The sequence below is a fragment of the Pseudorca crassidens genome, chromosome 5 (assembly GCF_039906515.1).
Source record: "Pseudorca crassidens isolate mPseCra1 chromosome 5, mPseCra1.hap1, whole genome shotgun sequence".
Classification (NCBI taxonomy): Eukaryota; Metazoa; Chordata; class Mammalia; order Artiodactyla; family Delphinidae; genus Pseudorca; species Pseudorca crassidens.
Window position 1 is genome coordinate 106,980,730 of NC_090300.1, and position 24,259 is coordinate 107,004,988.

At 36.1% G+C, this 24,259-nt stretch overlaps 2 protein-coding genes across 6 annotated transcripts in view; one reads left to right on the plus strand and one right to left on the minus strand.

Moving 5' to 3' along the window:
* Positions 1-23,735, plus strand: part of STX19 (syntaxin 19) — a 42,121-nt gene extending 18,386 nt beyond the window's left edge. The window contains exons 4-7 of one of the 2 annotated variants that reach the window (XR_010943771.1): positions 14,690-14,774; positions 20,156-20,219; positions 21,909-21,970; positions 23,636-23,735. The gene's annotated coding sequence lies outside the window, so the exon portion shown is untranslated. Of the gene's footprint in view, positions 1-2,754; positions 3,253-14,689; positions 14,775-20,155; positions 20,220-21,908; positions 21,971-23,635 lie in introns of those variants that run through there. The other variant, XR_010943772.1, reaches the window with a different exon arrangement.
* ARL13B (ADP ribosylation factor like GTPase 13B) overlaps positions 1-24,259 on the minus strand; it is a 75,416-nt gene that overhangs the window by 47,357 nt on the left and 3,800 nt on the right. For 2 of the 4 annotated variants that reach the window (XM_067739170.1, XM_067739169.1), the window contains exons 2-3: positions 12,988-13,058; positions 6,188-6,437 (exon numbers count right to left, since the gene is read on the minus strand). In XM_067739170.1, the coding sequence (XP_067595271.1) occupies positions 6,188-6,437; positions 12,988-13,058 (321 nt within the window). The remainder of the gene's footprint in view (positions 1-6,187; positions 6,438-12,987; positions 13,059-24,259) is intronic. The other 2 variants (XM_067739171.1, XM_067739172.1) reach the window with 2 other exon arrangements.

Below are 24,259 nucleotides of genomic sequence, written 5' to 3' on the forward strand. Positions count from 1 at the left end.
ATATATCACATACAATTTTCATTGTTATATTTCAAAAGCACCCTAACCTAAGCAACATAAACATATTTAATTAGCTGCTGAACATTTTGTTTATTCACACACAATAGGCACTAAAAGTAGCCATTTTTTCCTTAAAATTACTACCTTAAAAGAAAAAATTCTTAAGCATCGGAGGCACTCTATTAGGAATCTACTGGTTCAGAAAGTATGCAATAATTATTTTGAGCACTTGGGTTCCTATTCTTACCCACTAAGCCATGTCATTTTCTGTAATCAAAAGCTTCATGTAGCTTGAATTCACATATGCCACTTTAAAACTAGCTCTCCTAATTCATCTCTACCTAGACACAGCATATCATCAATAGTAACTATTCATATCCACCATCGCATGCACAGAAAACTAGTAAAGCACTGAATGAGATGCTTTAAATACGTTATTTTAGAATTCACAGGACAACAGAAGTATTAAAATCCTTATTTACAAGTGGAGACATAGAAGCTGGGGAAGATTAAGTAACCTACTCAAGGCCTGGCTGACTTCAAAGCCCATGCTTTCCCCTGCACCAGTAGATCTCAATTTCTGCTGTGCAGCAGAGAGATCTGGAGAACCTGTGAAAAAGCCAGAGGCATCCTTGGCCCCACCCTAAAAAATACAGCAGGTCTGGTCTGATGCTGATACAGGTGATCCCTAGATAACATCTTGCCACCTGACGACACTGTCGACAGGTTTTTCTTCGTTATTTTGTTTTACAATAGAGTGTGCTGGGACAGGGGAGGGAAAGGATGGGAACCTCTACAGGCTCTTTGTGCATAAATTACCTAGGAAGTCAACCAGCTGAGAAGCTTTACTGTAAACTACAGCTGCTGTTAGTGTAGCTGGATGCCATTACAGACAAAAGGAAGCCCTCAGTAAGGAAATGTAGAGGTGAGTCAACAGTATAACTAAATGAAGTTGATGAAGATGACAGCTTGGTAAGTTTGCGCTGAAAGAAAAGAAATCTTAAGCCAATGGACCCTATAAATAAAGTGAGTAGGGGTTTCAGATGGTAAAAATAGTAAATTAAGGGACCCACCACTACAACTAAGGATCAAGTGATTAAGTGACATAGGTAGTCCATACTTTCATACTTATGGGTTTCCAGAATTCTGAAAAGGACCCAGGTTCTCCTATTTCTTATTGAAAGGTCTGACTCATGAAAGTCCATTTGACTCAAATTCTAAGAACAGTATTAGGATAACCCATAACCTAATTAACTTCTCTTGGGCACTTATAAGAAAGAATATGACTCAAAGAAACTTGCAAACTAACAGTTTCCTGTAATACTGTCTAGAAGAAAGGTGAGTCAAATAGGCATATAGAGGGTGGAGACAAAAGTCCAATATCAATAAAAAAATTATGAATAATAAAACCCTGCTTATTATTTCACCTAATATAAAAACTCACTCCCATGTTTTTTTTTAACCTCTTTGGCCATGAAATCCTTTAGGAATTTGATGAGAGCTAGAATCTGCTCCCAAGAAAAATACACATGCACTCAGAATTGTGTATGTGATTTCAGAGGGTCTTGGGAAGCCACCCACGGTGCAAAGACCTCCAGGTCAAACTTTTTTTTACTGAAATGTGCATAACATCTAGCCAGATCATATATGAGATATTATGTTTTCTTCCCTGAGTGAAACCCCTATACATTTTTGTTGTGAAGCATCTAATTTGTGAGGTCTGACCAAAAGTTAAGTTAGGTCATATAACTCCACAGAAAAGCAGACAGTATATAATGAGAAAGTGGCATCACTCCAAGAGTTCAAGTATGCTAACACAAGTAGAATTGTTATTATCCTGGGAGGAAATTTTAGCCTATGGATCTCCAGAGTTATTTCAGTTATAAGTATTAGGAGATTCAACCACCAAAAATGAAGGGTAATTTACAATCGCTCTGAGGGCAACTTTCAAGACTGTACTAGAAAGAAGAGATGCAGAAAGAACATGTGCCTTCTTATATAACATTGGTGTAATCTTGGGCTGCTGAAAATTTCAATAGGTTAAGATGTTTAAAATACCTTCTAGCTCAGCCCTTTCCACAAGGAATCAACAAATAGTACCTTGTATTATTAATGGAAAATTTCTACGGTGGATGTTGAGCTTAAATTTTGAAATTACTACTGATTTCAGTGCTACTTATATCACTGCAAAAGTTGTTTACTTTTTCTCTTGGAAAGGTCTTCTTTATCTGTCAAGACTATCTAGTATTAGAGCTTTTAATAAATATTTAAATTATAAATGGTTAAAGCAAGAGTATGTATGTGGTGGGGGGAATGTGAGGGTAGGTAATATAATTCATACCTTAATTAACCAGAGTAGAGGTTCAAGTTAACCTAGAGTAGACATGAGAGAAAAAAGACTTTCTATTCTAGGTAAATAAACAACTCAGCATGATAACAGACCAAATATTTGCATGGCATCCATTTTTACTTTCTTTAGAAGGAATACAAATCACTTTTACCTCTTTACCAAAATGGATTCTTGGCATAGACTATACTAAGGTCCACATTATAATACACAGCTGAATACAATCCCAGAATTACTATATTTTACAGTTACTTTTATTAAAGAAGAGTCATTTAACCACTGAGTCCAAAGAAGTAAAGTGACTTGTCAGCGTCATAAACAAATACACAACTTTTAGAATCCAGGTTTCAGATTCTCTGTCTTCTCTCTAAACTCATGTTTTTTCACCTTTTCACCATTTATTTCAGAGATTTTGACTGGAATATTATGCTGATTAAGCAGTAAATACTAGAGAACTGCCAAACAGAAATTCCGAGCTAATAAAACACCGAAGCCTAGTGATCTACGACTCTGACCTTTCAAGAGGACCCTCACATCTGTGACATAAAGTGAAATGTGACTGAGGCTTCATTTGCAATGACACATGCTGTCAGACTGCTGTGCAGAATCAGGTCAGGCAGAGCTAGTGTGTCCAGGACCTGCTATCGTGGTCATCTACTCTGCTTCCCATAGCATGAATGAATCCTGCTCTACCAATTTGTAATTTCATGATTACAGGCAAGATAATAATTCTTCAGGTTTCTTTCCTTCTGTTGAATGACTGAATCTTCTCAGAGGTCTGTTGTTTTCCTCTGTTTGCTCATTATTAGAGGGTGGGAAGAGAAAATTATCAAGGGGTTGAAGTGAGTTCTGAGAGGCTTTGTAGGTCCTAAATCAACTAGTTTAGGCTCAGACAGACAAGTGGTGATCGGAAGAAATTAGATGCCATTATAGAATTTCGCAGATGAGAGGTCCAAATGTCCGTGGGCAGGAAGGAAGCAGCTATGTGCAACAAGGAGCACTGTAGCCAGCCTCCTAATTCAGGTAGCCTCCCCTACATCTCCACACCCACTAGCCCCTAGCACTCAGCTTACTAGGGCTCTACTGGACGCCCCTCCCACTTACTATCCAATGGACTTTTCAATGCCATACCTATTATGTGCTAGGGTCAGTTAAAACACAGACTTTCCTATCTGTGTGGAGCTATGGAGGCAACCTGAAGGACTCTGAGCAGAGGAAAAGTAAAATGATCAAATTTGGATTTAAAACAGAGCTCTCAAGTACTTTATTTATTCTTGCATTGTTTCACTTATTAAAGCATGTACCAATTTTGTAATTTGAAAAATATCAAATAAAGAAAAGGGCTCCTGCTAACAATGTAGAGGAGAGCTTAGAGAATAGGCAAGACTGCTACCAGGGAGACTGGTTAGGAGAGTAATCAGTAACACAAGGGAGAAGTGAAGAAAGGCTGAAAGGAGGTAACATTAAAGAGGACAGAGAGGAGTAAAGAGACTCAAACGATATTAAGATAGTAACATCAAAAAGACAAATTAATTGTAGGTCAGAGAGAAAAAGGTAAACAGGAGAACTTCCAAATATGGGACTAGGGTAGATATTCAAGATGGATTTATAAACAGAAAAAAGAGTGGGATAGAAAATTTTATGTATTATATGAACACTGCATACGTTACATGTTTTACAAAAATATGCACAGGAAACTCATCAAAATGATAGCAGTGGCTGGCTCTGCATGATAGGTCAATCATTTTTTTTTTAACCTCATTCTTTCCTACATCTTCTAAATTTATTAAGAATATGTACTTTTTGGGACTTCCCTGACAGTCCAGTGCTTGGGACCCTGAGCTCCCAATGCAGGGGGCGTGAGTTCGATCTCTGGTTGGGGAACTAGGATCCTACATGCCGTGCAGTGTGGCCAAAAAAAAAAAAAAGAGAATATTTACTTTTTAGTAAATTTTGTATATTTCTGAAGCACACACATCTCAAAAAGTTTATCTTTATTAATAAAAATTCTATGGTTGTAAAACTCCTTTGAGAAAAACTTATCAAATGGCAAACCATTCCATATTTCATAAACATATTATTGATCCCTAATTAATTCCCATGTCTTTGTGAGATCGCACTGACTATGAAATTATAATGGTGAGCAATCATCCTAGTTGTGAGTTGTTGGTTTTTTTTCCAATTCTGGAAATTCACTAGCTGAGAGAGGTGACAGAACTGAAAGCAGATATCTTGCTGACATTGGATTATTCAGTAAACACTGCAGACACAAACTGCATGCCTCTGCCTCAGGGCTTTGCCACATACATCTATCTGCATGACTGACTCTCTTACCTCCAGTGTCATGTTCTCAATATGACCTAGTATGATTATCCTAATTTTAAGAGTAACATGCCCCTGTCACCACTACCACCATAGGATTCCTGATCTTCTTTTACCTGCTTTGTTTTCAATACACTTATCACCTAATGTACAATTTATTTATTACATTTATTGTGTGTCACCCCCTAGAATGTAAGTTCCTGAGATCATACATGGAGTTTTATTGTTTTTGTTCCCAAAGGTATCCCTATCACCAGAACGATGTCTAGCACACAGTGGATGTTCAATAAATATTTGTCGAATTAGTACATGTATGAATGAATAAATGCATGAGAGAATACATGAATAAAAGAATAAATTAAATAAATAACTATTGGGTTAAAAAAGCACACTCAATTATTTTACAAATGAACATCAGTCATTAATACTTTTTGCTTTAGAAGTCACTGGTTCTATGCTTAAACATTTATAGAGACTAATTTAGTCTATGGGTTCAACAAAGTTTACTCTTTGTATACATATCTATTAAAATCTATTTCATATTCAATAAAGGTGAGAATTAATTTTATATATATATCAAATAACTTCTTTAATTAGTTAAATGTATAAAAATTAAACAGTATAAGCTTAACAATAAATGATACAATAAAGTTTTACTTTTTGTAATCAGAGCTTCCAAACTGCCTCATTTAAAAATGTTCATTTATTACTGAGGACCACTGAGGAACTCTGTCTTGCAATTTCTCAGTTAACCATGTGACAGGTTGTTTGGGTTTTTTTTTAATTGTTAGTAATAAAACACAAGAACGAGGGAAAAGGGACAAGAAGGCAAAATACACATTCCACTTACTCCAATTTTAAGAGCAATTTAAACTACTTTCACTTTACTATGTCTCAAAGTTATAGCACCATCTGGTGTTTACTATGCAGAAATGCTATGAGGGCGGGTAGTGCAAAAGTCCTTTGTCACTTAATTTTTTTTAAATGTTTAGGCAGCTGGACAAAATGATGCTAAGCATACAACTAAGTTGATAATGGCACAGATCACATGTTCAGTTCGGAAATATAGTAGTAAAAACTGAGAAATCAACATGGCATTAAAAGAATAAACCATCTAAATAACTTTCAAACAAGAATACTCTTCAAGAAAAAAAGGACAGAGGCAAAACATAAATAAGTTATTAAAAGAGGAAAATAAATTGAAAAACTTTTTAGAACCTTGTTAATAGACCATTTTCAAAATCTGACAAAAGTAAATGATCAAATAAAACAAAGAGTTTACATTTGAAAACCCAGGAGATCTAATTATAAGATTTCTTCATTACATAGCCTCTGTGCTTAACCTCTACAGATAGCATTATAATAAGGCCTTGGTATATTAACAACTCCCAGTAAATTACATACATTTTATCATACGAGGGTGTGACAATTTAGCTTATTCAGTATTTTGTAACTTAGGTAAATTTAATGACTTAATGCTGCTGTCTCTAGGTTTACAATGACACCAACATTACTTACACCAATATAGGCTTTCCCGATATCCTAGGATGTCTTATCACTTCTGACATTGTCTCTTTTGTCTCTTCCATTCTCTCTTCATCACTCGAATCCACAACAAATATTACTCCGTAAGATTCAGCATAGTAATTCTTCCAGATTCCCCGAATTCTTTTTCCACCTCCCAAGTCAAAGATGGTGACTTCAAACTTTCCTTGTCTAAGGTCAATTTTGGAAAATCCAACGGTAGGTGCTACATCTTCAGGATACTCTGTTTCAAATGATATAAAAGAAAGAATCTTTAGACCTTAAATTAATAACACTAATTTAACTTCACCACTTAAATGACATAAATGTGTTATTCATCATACTCTAGTACTAAATAGAATGTTTATTATTTGCTTACACAATAAGCGTTACATCTAAGCACACTGGTTTGGGGGAAAGGTAGATACTATAAAATATCCAACTAGAATTTACACTCCTTGCACATAGGAATTTCTGTCTGTTTTTTTTGTTTGCTTGTTTGCTTTTATTGATATAACCCCAGTTCCTAAACTAATGCCCACCATATAATGGGTACTTAATAAGGATCTGTAGAATAAATAAACAAATGAACTCTTGCCTTTAAGGCCACTGACTCCCCAAGTTACAAACAATAAAAATTTCAACCTTCAACACCACAGCCATCCCCAAGGACCATTACAACCTCTGTGGAGTTATAAAGAAAAACTAAACATTTAGAGAATAGTCTAGAACAACCAAATAATGGGAGAAGCTATGAAGAGTATAGGACCTTTCTTTTTTAATTAACTGAATTAAATCTATAATTGCAATAAAGAGACTTTTAAGGACAGCTTGCAAATACAAAGAGTAGATTTTATTTTCTTCTACAAGAATAGAATACAGGATATTCTCATAAATTTATAATTGAATTTCTTTGGACTTCTGCATATGACAGCACAAAGAAGAAGGTACAGGATGTATACAATTATAACTGCCAGAGAGGTAATGACAGTAAGAGATTAAAAAGATCACTAAGGTTCAAGACTTGAACTAGGAGCTGGGACCTAAGCCTTAAAGCTCGGTAGGATTTAGACAGTCAGATGAGTGACCTAAGTAATAGAAATGGTAAAAGCAAGATGCACGCACAAGTTGAACACTGTAGTTGGAGCAAACCCTTAAGCCTGAATGTACAATGAAGAGGGTTCTGAAGATAGAGAATTGGGAGCCACGGAAGGTATTTTAGCAGACCAATAACATAATTAAGGTGACTTAAGTAGTCTTTCTTCAGATTCATCTTTGCAAAAGTCTCTAGAATGGACTGAAAATGAGAGTGATAGCCACTTTTTGGAGAGGTATGAAAATAAAAATAGAAGAATGGCAAGAGAGAACTCATGAAAGATTAACAGAACCAAGTGACTCAGTGGTTACAGAGAAGAGTTCAAACTTCATGTCTGTCTCTTCCATTCTCTCTTCATCGCTAGAATTCACAACAAATATTACTCCACTGTACTTTGTTTACAGCTGCACGGTCAATACAGTGGCCACCAAACTACATGAGGCTTTTAAAACTTAAATCAATTAAACTTAAATAAAATAATTCAGCTCCTCAGTTGTTCAAGCTGTATTTCTAGTGCTCAAAAGTCACATGTGGCTGGTGGCCCACCCTACTGGACGGAGCCAATATAGAACATGTCCGTCATTGCAATAGCTCTACTGAACAACACTGGTTTAGAGGGTCTTATCATTCCCACATTCAGCAAAACATTTGCTATTACAAAGATAAATTTGAGGGCTTCCCTGGTCGCGCAGTGGTTGAGAGTCCGCCTGCCGATGCAGGGGACACGGGTTTGTGCCCCGGTCCGGGAAGATCCCACATGCCGTGGAGCGGCTGGGCCCGTGAGCCATGGCCATTGAGCCTGCGCGTCTGGAGCCTGTGCTCCGCAACGGGAGAGGCCACAACAGTGAGAGGCCCACGTACCACAAAAAAAAAAAAAAAGATAAATTTGAGAGGCATTTGCTGTTAGGCTTAGGTGTGACAGAGAAACAGACTTGCAATGTACCATTCCCTTTCAGCAAGCATCTTAATGCAGTTTACACAGCTCTCTAGAAAGTTAACAGACATCACAAGTCAAATTTTTAAAAGACCTGCCTTATCTAGAAGGAGAAAAAGGCAAGTTTAGAAGCAATATAAGCAGCCATATATTCCAAAAACAGAATTAAACTAGACATTTAAAAATGTGGATCTAGTCCAGGCCAGAACTGGCTTCACAGTTAAAATAGGCAGCTGTCTTTGAGTATGATTTGAAAGGTACCCCCAGGAAATTATCAGTGAAAATAAATCAACTATCCTGAGGAAGGGATAAGGGAAATAACACATACAGAATACCTACTCAGTACCAGGACTTTGTTAGGCATTAGAATGCAAAGATGAATAAAAAAGGGTTGCTGTCCTCAAAGAATATCCAGTACAATTCAGAGAGAACTGTGTTATTCCCATTAATGGGAATAACACAAGAACCTATATGTTCTACAAACAAGACTGGAAAGCACAGTGTGAAGGTATTATGAACTGCACTTTTATGTCCCTGGCAAAACTCATCTGTTGAAACCCTAATCCCCAATGTGATGGTATTTGGAGGTAGGGCCTTTGGGAGGTAATTAGGTTTAGATGAGGTCACAAGGATGGAGCCCCCATGATGTAATTAGTGCCCTTATAAGAAGAGACATAAGTGAGCTTGTTTCCTCTCTCTCTTTCCACCACATAAGGATACAAGTGAGAAGATGGCTGTCTGTAAACCAAGAAGAGGGCCCTCACTAAGTACCCGACCATACTGGCACCCTGACTGCAGCTCCTAGCCTCCAGAACTGTGAGAAATACCTGTTGTTTAAACCACTAAGTCTATGGTATTCTATTATAGCAGCCCAAACTAAGATGGAGGGCATTCAAGAGAAAAAGGGTAAAGAGGAGCTAGAAGTGAGTCATGGCCTAGAAAGCCTTCAGAGAGGAAATGAAATAGGAGTAAAGTCTTAAAAGACAAAAAAATTATAACAAAGAAGGGAGAATAAAATTCCAAGCAGGGGAACAATGTAAGTACAGATAAAATGATGGCACTATTCCCAGGAAACCAATTCATATTAAGTAATTTTTTCAAGGTTACATGGTAGACAGAGCCAGGACTCAAATTCAGGTATTCAGGACTTTAAAAGCCTGTTTCTTTTGATACATGGAACACCCTCCCCAATTTCTCTGTTCTTTCCTCTGGCTCCTACTCATGATTCTGTGTTTCAAGACTCAAGACTAAATGTTCAGGTTACGACCTTTTCTGTAAATCGTTCTCTGATGATTCCTTCCTACTTTCAGTATCACCTACACCATCTATTGTAATATTCTGTGTTCTTGCTGGTCTCCACAATAGCCTATACCTTCCCAATAGCTGGTAACTATCTTTGTATCCTTAGCACTCAGTACAAAGCATATAACTTCTCAATACTACAACACCAGACTGCTAGGACAGCTGAAGCTGCTATCGTTATGTCCATTCTTCCATATATTTACCCATCCATCCATGCTTGTAATCATTTATTGAGGGCCTGTTATAAATCAGGCATCATACAAGAACCAGGCATTCAAACACATATGGTCCCTAATCCTGAGGATTTCAGTAAAGCATATGTGTTAAGACAATGCCTACAAAGTTCAAGATAAAATGAAAATATATAATCAATAACTATTTATTGAGCTTATGTTATATGCTAAGTACTATGAAAGGTCCTAGATATACAAAGATTAATAAAATTTATTAATATTTTCTGATCTTATAGAGCACTTATATAGCTGGAAAAAGAAGAAATATATACATAAACAAATAACTATGATATAATAAAGATGTGTTAATGTCAACAATGCTAGGGACCAATTTACACAAAGAATTTTCCCACCCAAAATAACAACAGTTCCTTAGAACTATTAGGAAATAATACTGGAAAGTCAGAGAATCCTGGATTTTTTAGCTGAGCACATGGCTGTTCAGGATAAAGAATGTAATCCCCAGTCTCTATGGCAGCTAGGGGTGGCCATGAGAACAGGTTTTAGATAATATGCTGGTGGTATACTGTTAAATGTTTAACTGGCTTTGGAGGCTGTGGAACTCTGATAGGTAGTGTTTTCCAATTGTCATGGTGTAAATAATCCCGCTGTGGACTATTTCAAATTACCAATATGAGGCACTTGAACATAGAGTTTGGAGGAGAGGTGCCTAACTGGCTCTCGTTGCCTAATATGAGCCAATAATAGCAATTAGCAACCAGCTCTGGAACACCACGGGTTCTAGCTAATGGCCTATGAACTGCAATGATGTGGTGGCTTCTGGTTCACATACTTTAAAAAAAGAGAAGGATAGCCTCCCTTTGTCCTTTACTTCTTCCTTCCAGCTGAAATGCACATGTAGTAGTGAGACACCTTGGACCAGGTAGGCAAGGGAGAACACTAGGAATGGCAAAGCAAATAGGAAAAGGAACTTGAGTCTCTAATACCAGAGAGCTGCTATGCCAGCCCTAGACTACTTTTCCCTGTGCTGTAATATGAGAGAGAAATAAACTATTTTATTAAACCACTGTTATTTTAGGCTTATTTGTTAGCACAACTGAACCTATATCCTATTAATGCAATCACTTTGACAGCCATGAAGAAGAGAAGCTGATTGAAGGAAGTGAACCTCAAGATAGGGAAAGTACTCTTAGATTAGGAAGCTATAATAAAATTATATTATATTGGACACAGACAACGGCAACACAGTAGGAGAGGAAGATTATCTCAAATGAAAGGAGGAAATATACAATAAAATTTTTTTTTTAAATTTTAATAAAAAACAAAACAGAAATAAGCTAAGAGAAGCCATGGGAGAAATGTTTTAGGAAGACTGCCTACTAAGGCATGGCCTGAACTGGGACACCAAAATAAGTAAAACTGCCCTTGGGGAATTTATAGTCTGGAGAGGTAGAGTAATATATAAAAAGAGGGGCAATTAAGTAGCTATACAAGTAGATACAGATAAGAGTAGACATAAACAGAGGATGTGGTCAATTGTACTGACGGTGGTGGTAAGGGGTGAGGGCAGCAGGAGATCAGAAGAAACTTCATAAAGAAGGAGACTATACGACAAACAAGCATCTTTAGAGATAAGTAGATAATGTCTTTAAGGATAAGTTGATATTCTCTTTAATAAGGCAAGTGGGAACAGCATAAACAAAATCACAAAGGTATCAAAAGGCTCAATTTGAAAAACTTCAAGTCGTTCTATACAACTGGAATCTTTAAAAAAGAAAAATGGTAAGAAATCAGTCACTGGAGTAGGCTGAAGAGTAAATATGAAATGAAAAACAAAAACAGAGCCAGAGGGGAGCTCAAAGTTGAAGGCAGCTTTGACTTTTTATTCATGATGTGACACTTTGAACATTTTCTAAACTCAGAAAAAGAAACTAATGGAGGTGGAATTCAGAAGAAGAAGGCCTGATCGAAAGAGTTTGTTCTAAGTACACACAAATAATTAGACAGTCTGATTAGCACATTCCTGGATCCCGCTCCCTTGAACATAAGGCTTTGAAGGAATGAAAGAGAAAACGTTTAGATAAGGTTTCATGGCCGGCAGGCCAAATCTGGCTGGCCACCTGTTTTCACATGGCCCTCAAGCTAAGCATGTGTTTTACATTTTAAAATAATTTCCAAAAAAACCCCAAGGATAATGTTTCATAACACATCAAATTTTAGGGTCTATAAATAAAGTTTCATTGGAACATGGCCACGCTCATTTGTTTACATATTTTCTATGGCTACTTCTGCACTACTATGTCAGAGCTGTGTAGCTGGGAAAGGGACCATATGACTCTCAAAGTCTAAAATATTTACTATATGGATCTTTACAGAAGAAGTTTGCAAACCCTTGGTTTAGATGGTGACAGTGAGTGCTTTGCAAGGATATAACCTAGGTGACAGCATGAGGGGTACAAAAAGGCTTTAGAAGCCTCCTCAAACAATAATATATAGTTTGCAACTAATTGGGGGTGACAAAATGTTTTTCTCCAACAGCAAATTTTTCAAGGTGTCAATTTTTTTTCATGAATTTCCATAAATAAAAGCTCCCTATCTGTCATGCATGATATCTAGTTGCAAAATCCATTTTCAGGAACAAATATATGTTAGGTTTTCTCCCAATTCATACCCTCAAGATGCCTGGCTCGTGCTACATCTTCTGGGTACACAACAAACTCACTAGTATAGTACCTCTATATTGTAGTTACAAAGCATTAAATTAAGACTAAATAAATACATCCAATGAGATGTAATATAAATGACATAAAACTCTTTAATGTATCTTTAATGTAACTGTAAAAATTACACATCATGTTGAAAAAAAATCAAAAAATGCAAAGAGAACTGTGCTGGCTAACTGTATTTCTACCTCCCTTTCATTTAGCTGTAGCCCTGTGACTAAATTCTGGCCAAGAAAATGTAAGTAGAAGATAGGGATCATTAAAGGCAGGGGCATGTCCTTTTTTTACTTTTTCCTTCCTACTGGCTAGAAGACAGCTGCGATCCCTCTTAGCTGATCAAAAACCTCGAGGAGCCTCTGCATTCATTCAAATCTGAAACATAACAGGCTGGTACTATTAAGCCAGAGTCTATTCACCACATTAGCCTCAAGTATACTAAGAATATAAAGTAATAGAGTACACAGCATATGTACCCAATGAATATGTAATAAAGCAATGTAAATAAATAAATCAGAGTAATTTAATAATAAATTTTTTCAGCTTACCTCCTTGGATTCCCTTTGCTGTTGCCGTTTTACCAGCATTATCAAGTCCCACCATCACAAGAGTCACCTTTCTTAAAACAATAAAAATTAAAAAATCACTTTGAGTCAATTAAGTATTGAGGTAAAAATAAAAGCAAATTCATTCATCCAAGCAACACTTAAGGAGCATCTATATGTACAAGACAATCTGCTGGATGCTAGGGGGTACAATGATGAATAAAATATATATTCAAAAAACAAAATTCTTGAAAAATACCTGTAAAGTGTCATCCTTTTGTTCTCTAAGCAAAAAAAAAAAAAAAAAAAGGAAAACTGTACAGTAGATAACCTGAAGGATAGAGAAGAAATAAGGGAAAGAAGAGAGAAAGCAAGGAGGGAGATAGATCCTAGCATGAGTTATCTATCATGTCTAAAGACTCAATTTTCTAGTTAACTGAAGTCTAAGGATTAGCACAAATTTGTTTTTTCTTGTGAAATTACATAAGAAAAGAATGATTGTTAGGTTCTTGACACTACTACTATGCTCAACTGTTTTTATATATGCAGCACCTTACCAAGTATAAATCTTAAACATAGTATAGTAACATGATTATTAACCTAAGCGCTAACATATTTTGAAAGAGGGTTCCTAAATTATAAAGCTTAAAATGTTTCTGATGATATAGCTAAACGTCACAGAGTTAGAAAAAAAATACAATCCAGTTCAATTTTACTGTTGAAGAAACATAAGTCCAGAGTCATAAGATAAGACAATGAATTGGTTACAGTCAGAACCAGAACCTAATTCACTTAACTCCTACGAACTTCTCAAACCTGGGGCAGGTTATAAAGGAACAAACCTACTATACTGGTCCTATTATCTCAGCGATTCACTCCACCACTAAAGCTCATTTCTGTTCCAGGCTTAACTACTGCTTAGTATAAATGATGAGACCATCTATTAACACCATTTTGGGAATATAGAGAGAAAGCCACAGCATAACTGGGCCACATTCCCATGGGGTAGAGTCAGGGTTTCTACCAAGTACAGTCATTCTTCACTGGCAATCATTCCAAGAAGGGTTAAAAAGCAGAACTTAGATGGCAAGAAAGGGTGTTTTTTCATCTGTCTAGGCCTGGCTTTCTTGGATCTGGACTTCTTTATTAAACAAACAGTTACTGACCATCTTCTGTATACCATACACCAGTGTTCTAGGTACCTGAGATACACTTGTTTATTTAAATAACCACAACAACAATGAAAAACAAAAACTGATAGAGAAACCCTTCCCTTATTAAACTTACATTTTAGTTACAGGAGACAAACAATATAATACATATAAGAAATAAGGAAATTATAGGTTATATCATACGTTAGAGGTGATTAGGTACTACAGAAAAAAGAATAAAGTAGAGCAGGATATGGATTGTAGTTACATAAGGTGATCAGGGCAGGCCTCACTGAGAAAGAAGGTAAAGTCTGAGTAAGGCCTTGAAGGAGGGAGTTACTTATGCAAATATCTGGGGCAAGAGAGTACAGCTGGTTCAAAGGCAAGGAAGCCAGTGTGGTAAAACCCAGTGAGACAGGAGCAGGGGAGAAGGACAGGAAGTCAGAAACGCATCAGAGGCCAGATAACGTAGGGCCTTGTAGACCATGGTGAGGACTTTGGTTTTTGTAAGTGAAATTAATTTACTCTTCATGTTAATTTCCTTTGTTATCCAGGAGCCTTAGTCTTTTGTAAATGCTTCAACCATCCCTATATCCACCGTGAAGAATAAACGAAAGTACGTCTCTGCTCGAGTCAGTGGTAAGTCACAACCAGTAGCATCCCCACACCCCATTCCCAGTCAGTCAGTGGTGGGGTCAGTGGAAATGCCAAAGAGGCACACAGCAGATTATGAATTACGGATCCGAGGTAGAATGTGAGGTCTGGGTACTTCTATCCACGGGAAAGTTTTACCTGTATTATCAACTTTGAAAAATATGTTTACTTCTTATGGAAGCTTTGAGATATGTAGAGTATAACTCTACTATTTTGTTTGAAGAATTCATAACGTCCAAATATCAAAGAACAAAATTTAAGTACAAAATAATTTCTTAAATAAAATATAACAAATGACTATCCAAAAAAGATGGATTGTATAGCATTTAAACAATATTTTGGATAACTGAAGTTACTAGATATATAATGAATTAGACCATAATAGTAAAGCTAATTCAATTGCTCTTTAACAATTTATTTCAAGATCTACAGTGCTTCAAACATCACCATGACCAAAACAATTACTTTTGGGGAACAAATCCCCATTTTCTGCTTGTTTGCATCACTTATTCTGTAACTATTGATTAGGCACCGATTACACAGTACCAAACAAACATCCACAATCCCTAGCCATCATAAACTTTAGAGCCTAGAAAGAAAAGAGGCATTAGAGATTTATGTGTGATGACTGTTGTAAAGGGAAAGCACAGGCAGGCACAGGAAGAGATAGCAGCTGACCATGCCTATTCTAGAAGTCACAGGAGACCATACTGCAAACATATATCAACTGGGTCAGCAGTTCCTAAGAACATCATGGATCCTTTTCCCATCCCTTATGAGCCAGAGTAAAAAATCTCAAATATACCTTTTTAAGGAAAATGGCCCTTCATTCTCTACTACAAAGGTAGCATTTTATGTTTCCCCCGCTCCATTCTTGTCAAGATTTCAGTTTAAAAAAAAAAAACACTGTCCAAATAATTACTTTTACACACTTTGAAACATTACTCTTAAAGCAGCTATCAAGGAAAAATGTTAGATTTTACCTTAAAAGCTTTCTTTTTTAAAAACAGAATATTAGGTTCAAACAAAAAAAAGTTCTTCAAACATGAAAATCACTTTGGAAAATTATAATCATGCTGAGACTGGCACGAAATAAGTCTCTCTGGATTTCTATTTTTATTTTGACTACACTTGCAAGTACACAGTTAATCTTTAAGATCATTATGCCATATACTTGAAAACACAGCTTTAATTAAATATTTGAGGTAATTAAAGCCTTAATGAAAAAACATAACATTAGCAGTACAAATGAAATCACAGCATGAATTACTGCAATGCCTGATAACAAAGCATTAAATTTATACTTTCAGAATAGAATGGGTTTAAAAGGCTAACGATCACCTAACACTCAAAATTCTATGGAACTCTTTAACCACTGAATATATTCAATCTAACACATTTTAAAATGTACATGTCATTATAACTTTTTAAAATAAGATAAATTATCACTGATTGGGAACAGTTTGGCTGTGATGCTACGTAACAACAGAGAAATAAAAAACTATGTTTTTTAGTCTTATGATTATTGATCAAATACACTAGTCCTTCAATTGAAAAAATAATAAACAGTGTTATTAGGTTTATAGTGTCTAGAAAGTTGACACTAGCAATAAAAGCAATCATTTAGTCATTTGGTCAGGCAGTAATTCAATAAAAGTACATAAGGCATTTGAGTACTATGGACACAAAAATGCCTGAGACATCATTTCTATCCCAGAGTGCTCATCATCTAATGAGAATGACTAAAATGTAAACAAATATTTGTACATTATGACACTATGACAGTTTAAAATGCTTATCGATATATACAAGACGCTAAAGGAATACAGAGCAAGAAGACTTTATTCAGCCTAGAGATACAGGAGAAGGTCTGGGAAGCTTCTTACACAAGGTGATGATGCCTCAGCTAAGTTCTTAAAATGTAGAAGTTTGCCGAGCAAGGGGAAGGTGAAAATAGGAGGAAGGATGAAGACGTTCCAGACTAAGAACACTGCCTGAGAAGACACCACACCAAGGAGGTAAGAACTGGCAAGGTGCTGAGTTGCTGAACCCAGGCATTAAGAGCACATCTCAGGAAAGCATGCTTAAGCAAAAGGAGAACATGCTTGTTACATTCATACACAATCACAACTCAATACAGCTGTGTATTGAGTCTAAAAGGAACCCGATATACTTCTACTTAAGGAACCAGTATCATAATATAGGTAATAATGTGACCTTCCCAGAAGTTGAAAGTGATCACTTAGCTCTTATTACAGTTATCCCTGAGTCTTGAATTATATACCAAACTAGAAAGGCTGACATGGAAGGACTCTGTTGTAAGATGTACAGTATGTTTCCACTAGTAACAAGTAACACATAGGGATTATGGGTACTCTGATAGATAGCCACAAACTTGGTGTTAGAGCAGGCTGTGTTCAAATCCCAAAATTGCCATTTCCAAGCTATATGACCTGGGACACATTATTTAACTTCTCAGAATTTCATCAGTAAAATGGGATAATAAAAATATCCATCCCATAGGGATGTGGTGAAATTACATAAGACATGTAAGTAAGGTGCACAATGCTTGTGGCACACAGTAAGTGCTCAACCTATAGCTGTTCTTATTACAGAATAAAATTCAAGACAGGGAGTCTACAAATGAGACCAGCAAGATGGGCAGGGACCAGATTATAGAGGAGGATTAATGGGTTCAGTTTTGCACATGTTGACAGTAGTGCTTGTCTCACACTGAAGTCTGAAGCTGGAGGAGAGACCTGGACTGGGATTATGAGACATATACGTGGTAGTTAAAACTACAAGAACAGATGAAAGAGCACAGAAGGAAGAAGAGCCAGGGGACAGGGGACACAGAACCCCAAGAACCTTTGAAGAAACCCTTAAAATTGTAGCCAGAAAGAAATGACACCAAAGAAATGGCAGCGATGGGAAAAGTTTCCGGAAGGGTTAAGAGATGAACAATATCAAATACTACAAAGTTTTGTAAAATAAAAGTATCTTTTTAGTAATTGCCACAAATTAAGTACCTCAGAAATAAATGCTCTCAGCTTTTCCCAAACCCTGCAATACCAACGCTTTGAATTTATATGGCGTGTCTTGAACTCAACTAGAACTTGTCTTAACTCTGCAGCCCCAGGATCAAATGTGCTGAGCATACATCATGCATCTTTACTGAATGAAACAACAGAAACATACTTTCTGATCCCCCATTTACTAAGTAAACACTAAGTAAAATTAAAATATATAACTTTAAGCTGAGAACATACTATAATGAATTTAATTTATATAAATCTTCACATCAAAGTAACAGTTCAATATTAGAGAATGTTATTAAAATTACCTATTTTCTTACATCAAACTGACTGAAGTTTTCTGAATAAATTTACATGCTTATGGTTTCAAGGTAATAATTAACAGTGAGAAATATTTTTAAAACTAAAATAATTCTGACTTAAGAAAAAAAGTAGGGATTGATTAAGAGAGCCAAAGACTGTTTTACATATTTTATCTCAGGGTCCCTTTTTATATAACAGATATAGAAATTAATATGTCTAAAATATAAGCCACATAATATTAGCATTTTGAACTTAGATTCAGAAAACATTTGTATTCTGAATCTTTTCTGAAAGACATTATTACAATCTTTTGAACATTTACAACTCTAAACTTCCTCATCTGTCAACTAAGGAAGACAATACTTCAAATGAGATAATTACATTAAAGCTATTTCTAACTTCAAAAATGTTATGCAAGTTAAAATAAAACACTTCACTGAAACACTATGAAGCAAAATTTAACACATCAAAATTAATATTTATTACTTAAAATATTTAAAACTACATGGAACAATTTAATAAATAACAAATACATATGAAAAGGGACTTGGGAATACTGTTTTATGATATATGTGTGAGAAAACAAAAAACTTACCACAAAAAAAATTAATACAATGAAAAAGTTTTACCAAAAACATTTATGGTGTGATTTTATTATACAAATGCACTATTTTCTGACATTTTAATTCAGATTGTAGAGTCCAGGATAATACTGCATCAAAATAACTCTCTAAATTTATGAAGCACCGGGACTGCCCTGGTGGCGCAGTGGATAAGACTCTGTGCTCCCAATGCAGGGGGCCCAGGTTTGATCTCTGGTCAGGGAACTAGATCCCACATGCATGCCGCAACTAAGAGTTCACGTGCCGCAACTAAGAGTTCACGTGCCACAACTAAGGAGCCCGCCTGCCACCACTAAGACCTGGTGCAACCAAATAAGTAAATAAATTTATGAAGCACTAAAAAGAGGGCAAACCTTGGGGTTATATGCTAGCTTTGAAGTCCTGATCAAGTGAAATTCTTAGTATCAGTTTGTTCATTTCTAAAATATAAAGGGATAATGTAAACTATGAACTTTAGCTAATGATATATCACTATGTTCATCAATTGCAACAAATGTACCCCACTAATGAAAGATGTTAATAATAGTGGAAACTAGGTGGAGGGAGGGTATATGGGAGCTCTCTGTACTTTCTGCTGAGTTTTTCTGTAAACTTAAAACTGATCTAAAAATAAAGACTATTTTTTAATTGAAAACTAAAATAAAATATAAAGGGGTAGAATCAAAATATCTCTAGAGCCCTTTCCTAAAATTCTGAGATTCTTACTATGAATAAACAACAAGCTGTAAGGGGATAAAAAGAAGTGTAAGATATTCCAGTTCTGCCCATGGCACATCAGATAATCCTTGCTAATCTGTATGTACAGCTTAATTAAGAAATTAAGAACCAGCAATTTCTATAAATAGTCTAGGATTTACAGTTATATTTACTTAGACCAAGAAAGATGGCTATAGGGTGCTGTTTCCCCACTGAAAAAATTCCTAGCAGAGATAACATACCACATCATGGCATGTTTTACCAGATACCATACTGATACACAGAAAGCACCAATCCACATTGCTTACTGTGACATGTGAGCCTCTTCTTTTAGACTTGGCCACAGTGAATAACAATCTACTAATAAACTTGAATTAAAGCGTTGGTAGGCTGAATTGTGACAAGGAAAAACAAAGATGGGTAAGAAACTAGTTTTAGCTACTGGTTACCTCAGGGAAAGGATGGTGTGAGACAAAGAGGGTGCAGGGAGCTTCAAGGATTTATCCATTTCTTCAGAAAAAAACTGAAATGTGATGACCAAAGGTTAATATTTGTAAAACCTAGGTAGTGAGCACATGAGTACTTACTATATTTTTCTTGTTCTTTAAATACTGGTAAAAATATGTTTTTACTATTTTAAATTATACTACGTAATTCTTGCTGCCAAAATTAGTTCCTTTAAATTGATGTTAATTTTCTGCCTCTCTAGGTGGGCTATTCCTGAAATCATGCTCCTGGAAAGCATAGGAAGCACAAATTTCTTCAAGACCCAGGTAAAATTACACCCTTTCTAAAATTCTGCTTCCAACCCTTGCTAGAATCTTGGAAATCATCTTTAAACTCATATATTCTATCCTATGTTATATTACCATTTCATCAACTAGATGCTACTTGGTATAAATAATCAGAATTCTGAGTATGTAAATGATAATATGTAAGGGTGAGGACCTGCTGACAGGGTCCAGATATTTACTGAGAACCATGACTTAACAGACCTTGTGTTCTGTGCCCTGGATGAAGGCTGCTCCCTATACACAAAATAAATTTCAACAGAGATTCAAATGTTAAAAATTAAAACATAAAAGTACTAGAAAAAAAAGTATAGGTGAATATAATCTTGGAGTGGTAATGAACTTCCTAAATATTACACTGAAAGAATGATATATTTGAATTAAAAAAATTTAATGTTTATGCTTCAAAAACCATCAAAAAATTTAAAAACATAACAAAAGAAAGAAAAATATCTGCAACACATACTAGAGTGAAAGGGTTACTAGTATAAACACTTAACAACTCTTTTAGAAAAATCAATAAGAAAATGGACCTGTGCCAATAGAAAAACAGCAAAGGGAATCACTGGGAAATTCTCAAAAGAAGAAATACAAATGTCTAAGGGAAAAAAAAATTTTTTTTTTGATGTTGGGGGTAGGAGTTTATTAATTTATTTTTGCTGTGTTGGGTCTTCGTTTCTGTGCGAGGGCTTTCTCTAGTTGTGTCAAGCGAGGGCCACTCTTCATCGCGGTACGTGGGCCTCTCACTATCGCAGCCTCTCGTTGCGGAGCACAGGCTCCAGACACGCAGGCTCACTAGTTGTGGCTCACGGGCCTAGTTGCTCCGTGGCATGTGGGATCCTCCCAGACCAGAGCTCTAACCCGTGTCCCCTGCATTAGCAGGCAGACTCTCAACCACTGCGCCACCAAAGAAGCCCAGGAAAAAACTTTTAACCTTAACAGTAATCAAGAAAATAGAAAATAAAAGCAGACAACATTTCCCCCATAACCTGGAAAAAATGAAAAAGTGATGGCTCCTATTTTTTGAGGAAAAAAGCACTCTCTTAACACTGCTGGTAGGAGTAGAAATTGGTTTAAAAAAACAAGAAGCCTTTCTGAAGAGCAATTTGGCAATATATATCACACACCTTAAACTTTTTCATATCATTTGATCTAGAATTCCGTTTCCAAAGACACTTATATAAGGATGCTCACCAAGGCATTGTTGATAACAGTAAAAAAAAATTTAAACATCCTAAATATTTAATAACGGGAATAATTAAGAACACTTTGGTGAAGCTATTCAACACATTACTCTGCTGCTATTAAAAATATGTTGAACGAAAATATGTAATGATGTTAATTATACATTAAGGCAAAATAAATAAATAAAAAGCTATGAAATAGCACTTGATTTTCTCATTATTGTTTAAAAAAATTTACATGTATGTAAGAGATTCTACACCAAAATACAAAAAATGGTAATCTCTGGTGGATAAGATTGTGAGTTAACTTAAATTTGCCCCTTTCTGCTTAACTGTGCTTTAAATGTTCTACAATAAACATGCATTACTTTTAAATAACAATAAATATACATTACTTTTAAATGTTTTAATTTTTTTTGCATTTTATTTTTTTTATACAGCATGCTCTTATTAGTTATCTATTTTATTAAATGTTTTTAAATAACAGCAGCTCCTGTCCACAAGACATCCTGTATGACTAGGCAAACTGAATAAACATTACAATACATGGTAAGTAGAGACCAATACAAGAGGCTAATAAGCAAACACAATGCAAGGTAAAGAATCTAGGCTGGAATTCAAAGAGTTTCCTGAAGGAGAGAATCTCCCAAGTGAGATTTAAGTATGATTAGGAACAGTCAAAAGAGAGAAGGGCATTCAGGGAGGAATGGAGGGACTAGAGAACTTAAATACCCCAAATCTGGAATGACAGGAAGAAAAAGAATGGCTTATGATGAGTCCATATAGCCAGGCTCAGGTCAAATTGCAAGTATTCTGTAAGTAATGTTTGGATGTTATCCTGAAGGCAATTAGGAAAGACTTAAGGTTTAAAATCAGCTGCATACTAAAAAGATCATTGACAGTATGGAGCATTAATCAGAGGGGAACAGTGGAAAGTCTGTCAAAGAGATCTGGGAGAGAAATAATGGAAACCTTATCTAAAATGGAGCAGTGGGTATGCAAAGGCTGAAAGAGTGCAAGACACACAAATCGTATTAAGTAGGTATAAACCAAAGGATTTGATGATTTGAGATAACAAAGCACAAAGAGGTGTGCAGGATTACTCTTGGCTTCTGATGTGGGTAAAAGGAAGGCAGAAGCAATTCGGCATGAGAGAAGATGTAAATTCAGTTTTGGATGTGTTCAGATTGAAGATTCTGTGGTAACTGGATATGTAAGTCTTAAGTGGTGGATGAGTCTTTGTGTTGGAAATATGGACTTGAGAGTCAATGTTGAGGTGGTAGCTGAAGTCTCTCTATATGGTGCGACTGACCATAACGGGAGAATATGTAGAAGAAGAAAAGAGAGTTGAAGACAGAACCTGAAGCCAACTTGGGAGTCAGATGAAGAAAGGCTAACTGGCAAAAAGAGATAGAAAAGGAAAGAGGTGGAAAGGTGAAAAAATTTTAAATTCAGGAAAAAGAAATAAGAGAATTCCAAGAAGAGAGTGATCTTAAGTGTCAATTGATGCCAAAAGATTGAAAAGCATCCATTGGATTTAATAACCAGGCAGCATCTGGTGTAGCAAGAAAAACTGAAGGGTCTGGGTGAAAGCCTTCTACTGCAGGAAGTTAAGGAATGCTTGAGAGGGGAGGAAGCTGAGAAGGTACCACTCATACATTGCCAATTGTTAAGTGTGGAGTAAAGGGAAGGAGGAAGGGTAGTGGCTGCAGGGACAGGGTTGTTTAGGATGGTAGACACAGAATAACAACCTCCCAAAGATGTCCACATCCTAATTCCCAAAACCCGTGACTGTGTTTTCTTACGTGGCAAAAGGAACTTTGTAGATGTGATAAAGCTAAAGGATCTTGGATGGGGAGCTTATCTTGGAATATCCAGGTAGGCCCGATGTAATTACAAGAGTCCTTCCTTATAAAAAGGAAGCAGGAGAGCACAGACGAGAGAAGACATTATGATAAGACGTTATGATGTTGGCTTTGAAGATGGAGGAAGGGGGTCACAAGCGAAGAATGCAGGCAGCCTCTTTCTTTGCTGGAAAAGGCAAGAAAAACAGATTCTCCCCTAGACCCTCCAGAAAGTATGCAAGCAATCCTGCTGACCCATTTTAGACTTCTGATCTCAGAACTGTAGGATAATAAACTTGTTTAAGTCACTAAGTTGATAGCAATTTGTTACAGCAGCATTAAGAAACATTTAATTTGGTTTATTTTTTAGGTAAGAGAGGCTTGAGCATGTTTACGTACGAAAGGAAGAACAGAAGCGAAGCTCTGAAGACAGAAGAGAGAGAGATTTTGTATTTTTGATGATAAAATTGGACAATAAATTTTTGGATAAAAGTGTAGGTTTATTCTTGTATCCCAGAAGTTCTGTGATCTCTGACTGAATACTGAACCCCTAAAGTTCCCAGGAAATGGGAAGAAATGGAATTCAGTGCACAGGTGTAAGAATTAGACTTGGAAAGAAAAAGGAACCCTTCTTCCACTAACAGAAAGAGAGCAAAGGAAGGTTATTTATACTGATAAGTATAAAATGAATTGAAGAAGGTAACCTACTAATCAGCACTTATCTCCTAAGATCAGAGGTATTATTTACTGAGTAACTACTATGTGCAAAGCATCAAGTACTGGCATACATTTTCTTTCTCAAAATGTTGTAAAACAAAAATTATCCACACTTGACTGGGGGGAAAGTGCCAAAACTCCTAAGATTCAGATGCAAATCTGTTTGACTCAAAACACTATATTGAGAAATCTGGCAGACACCACAATAACCAAGTGACCAAGGTTAACAGCAGCAGTAATAAGAGATATCAAAATCATGTACCTCTTGATACGATGT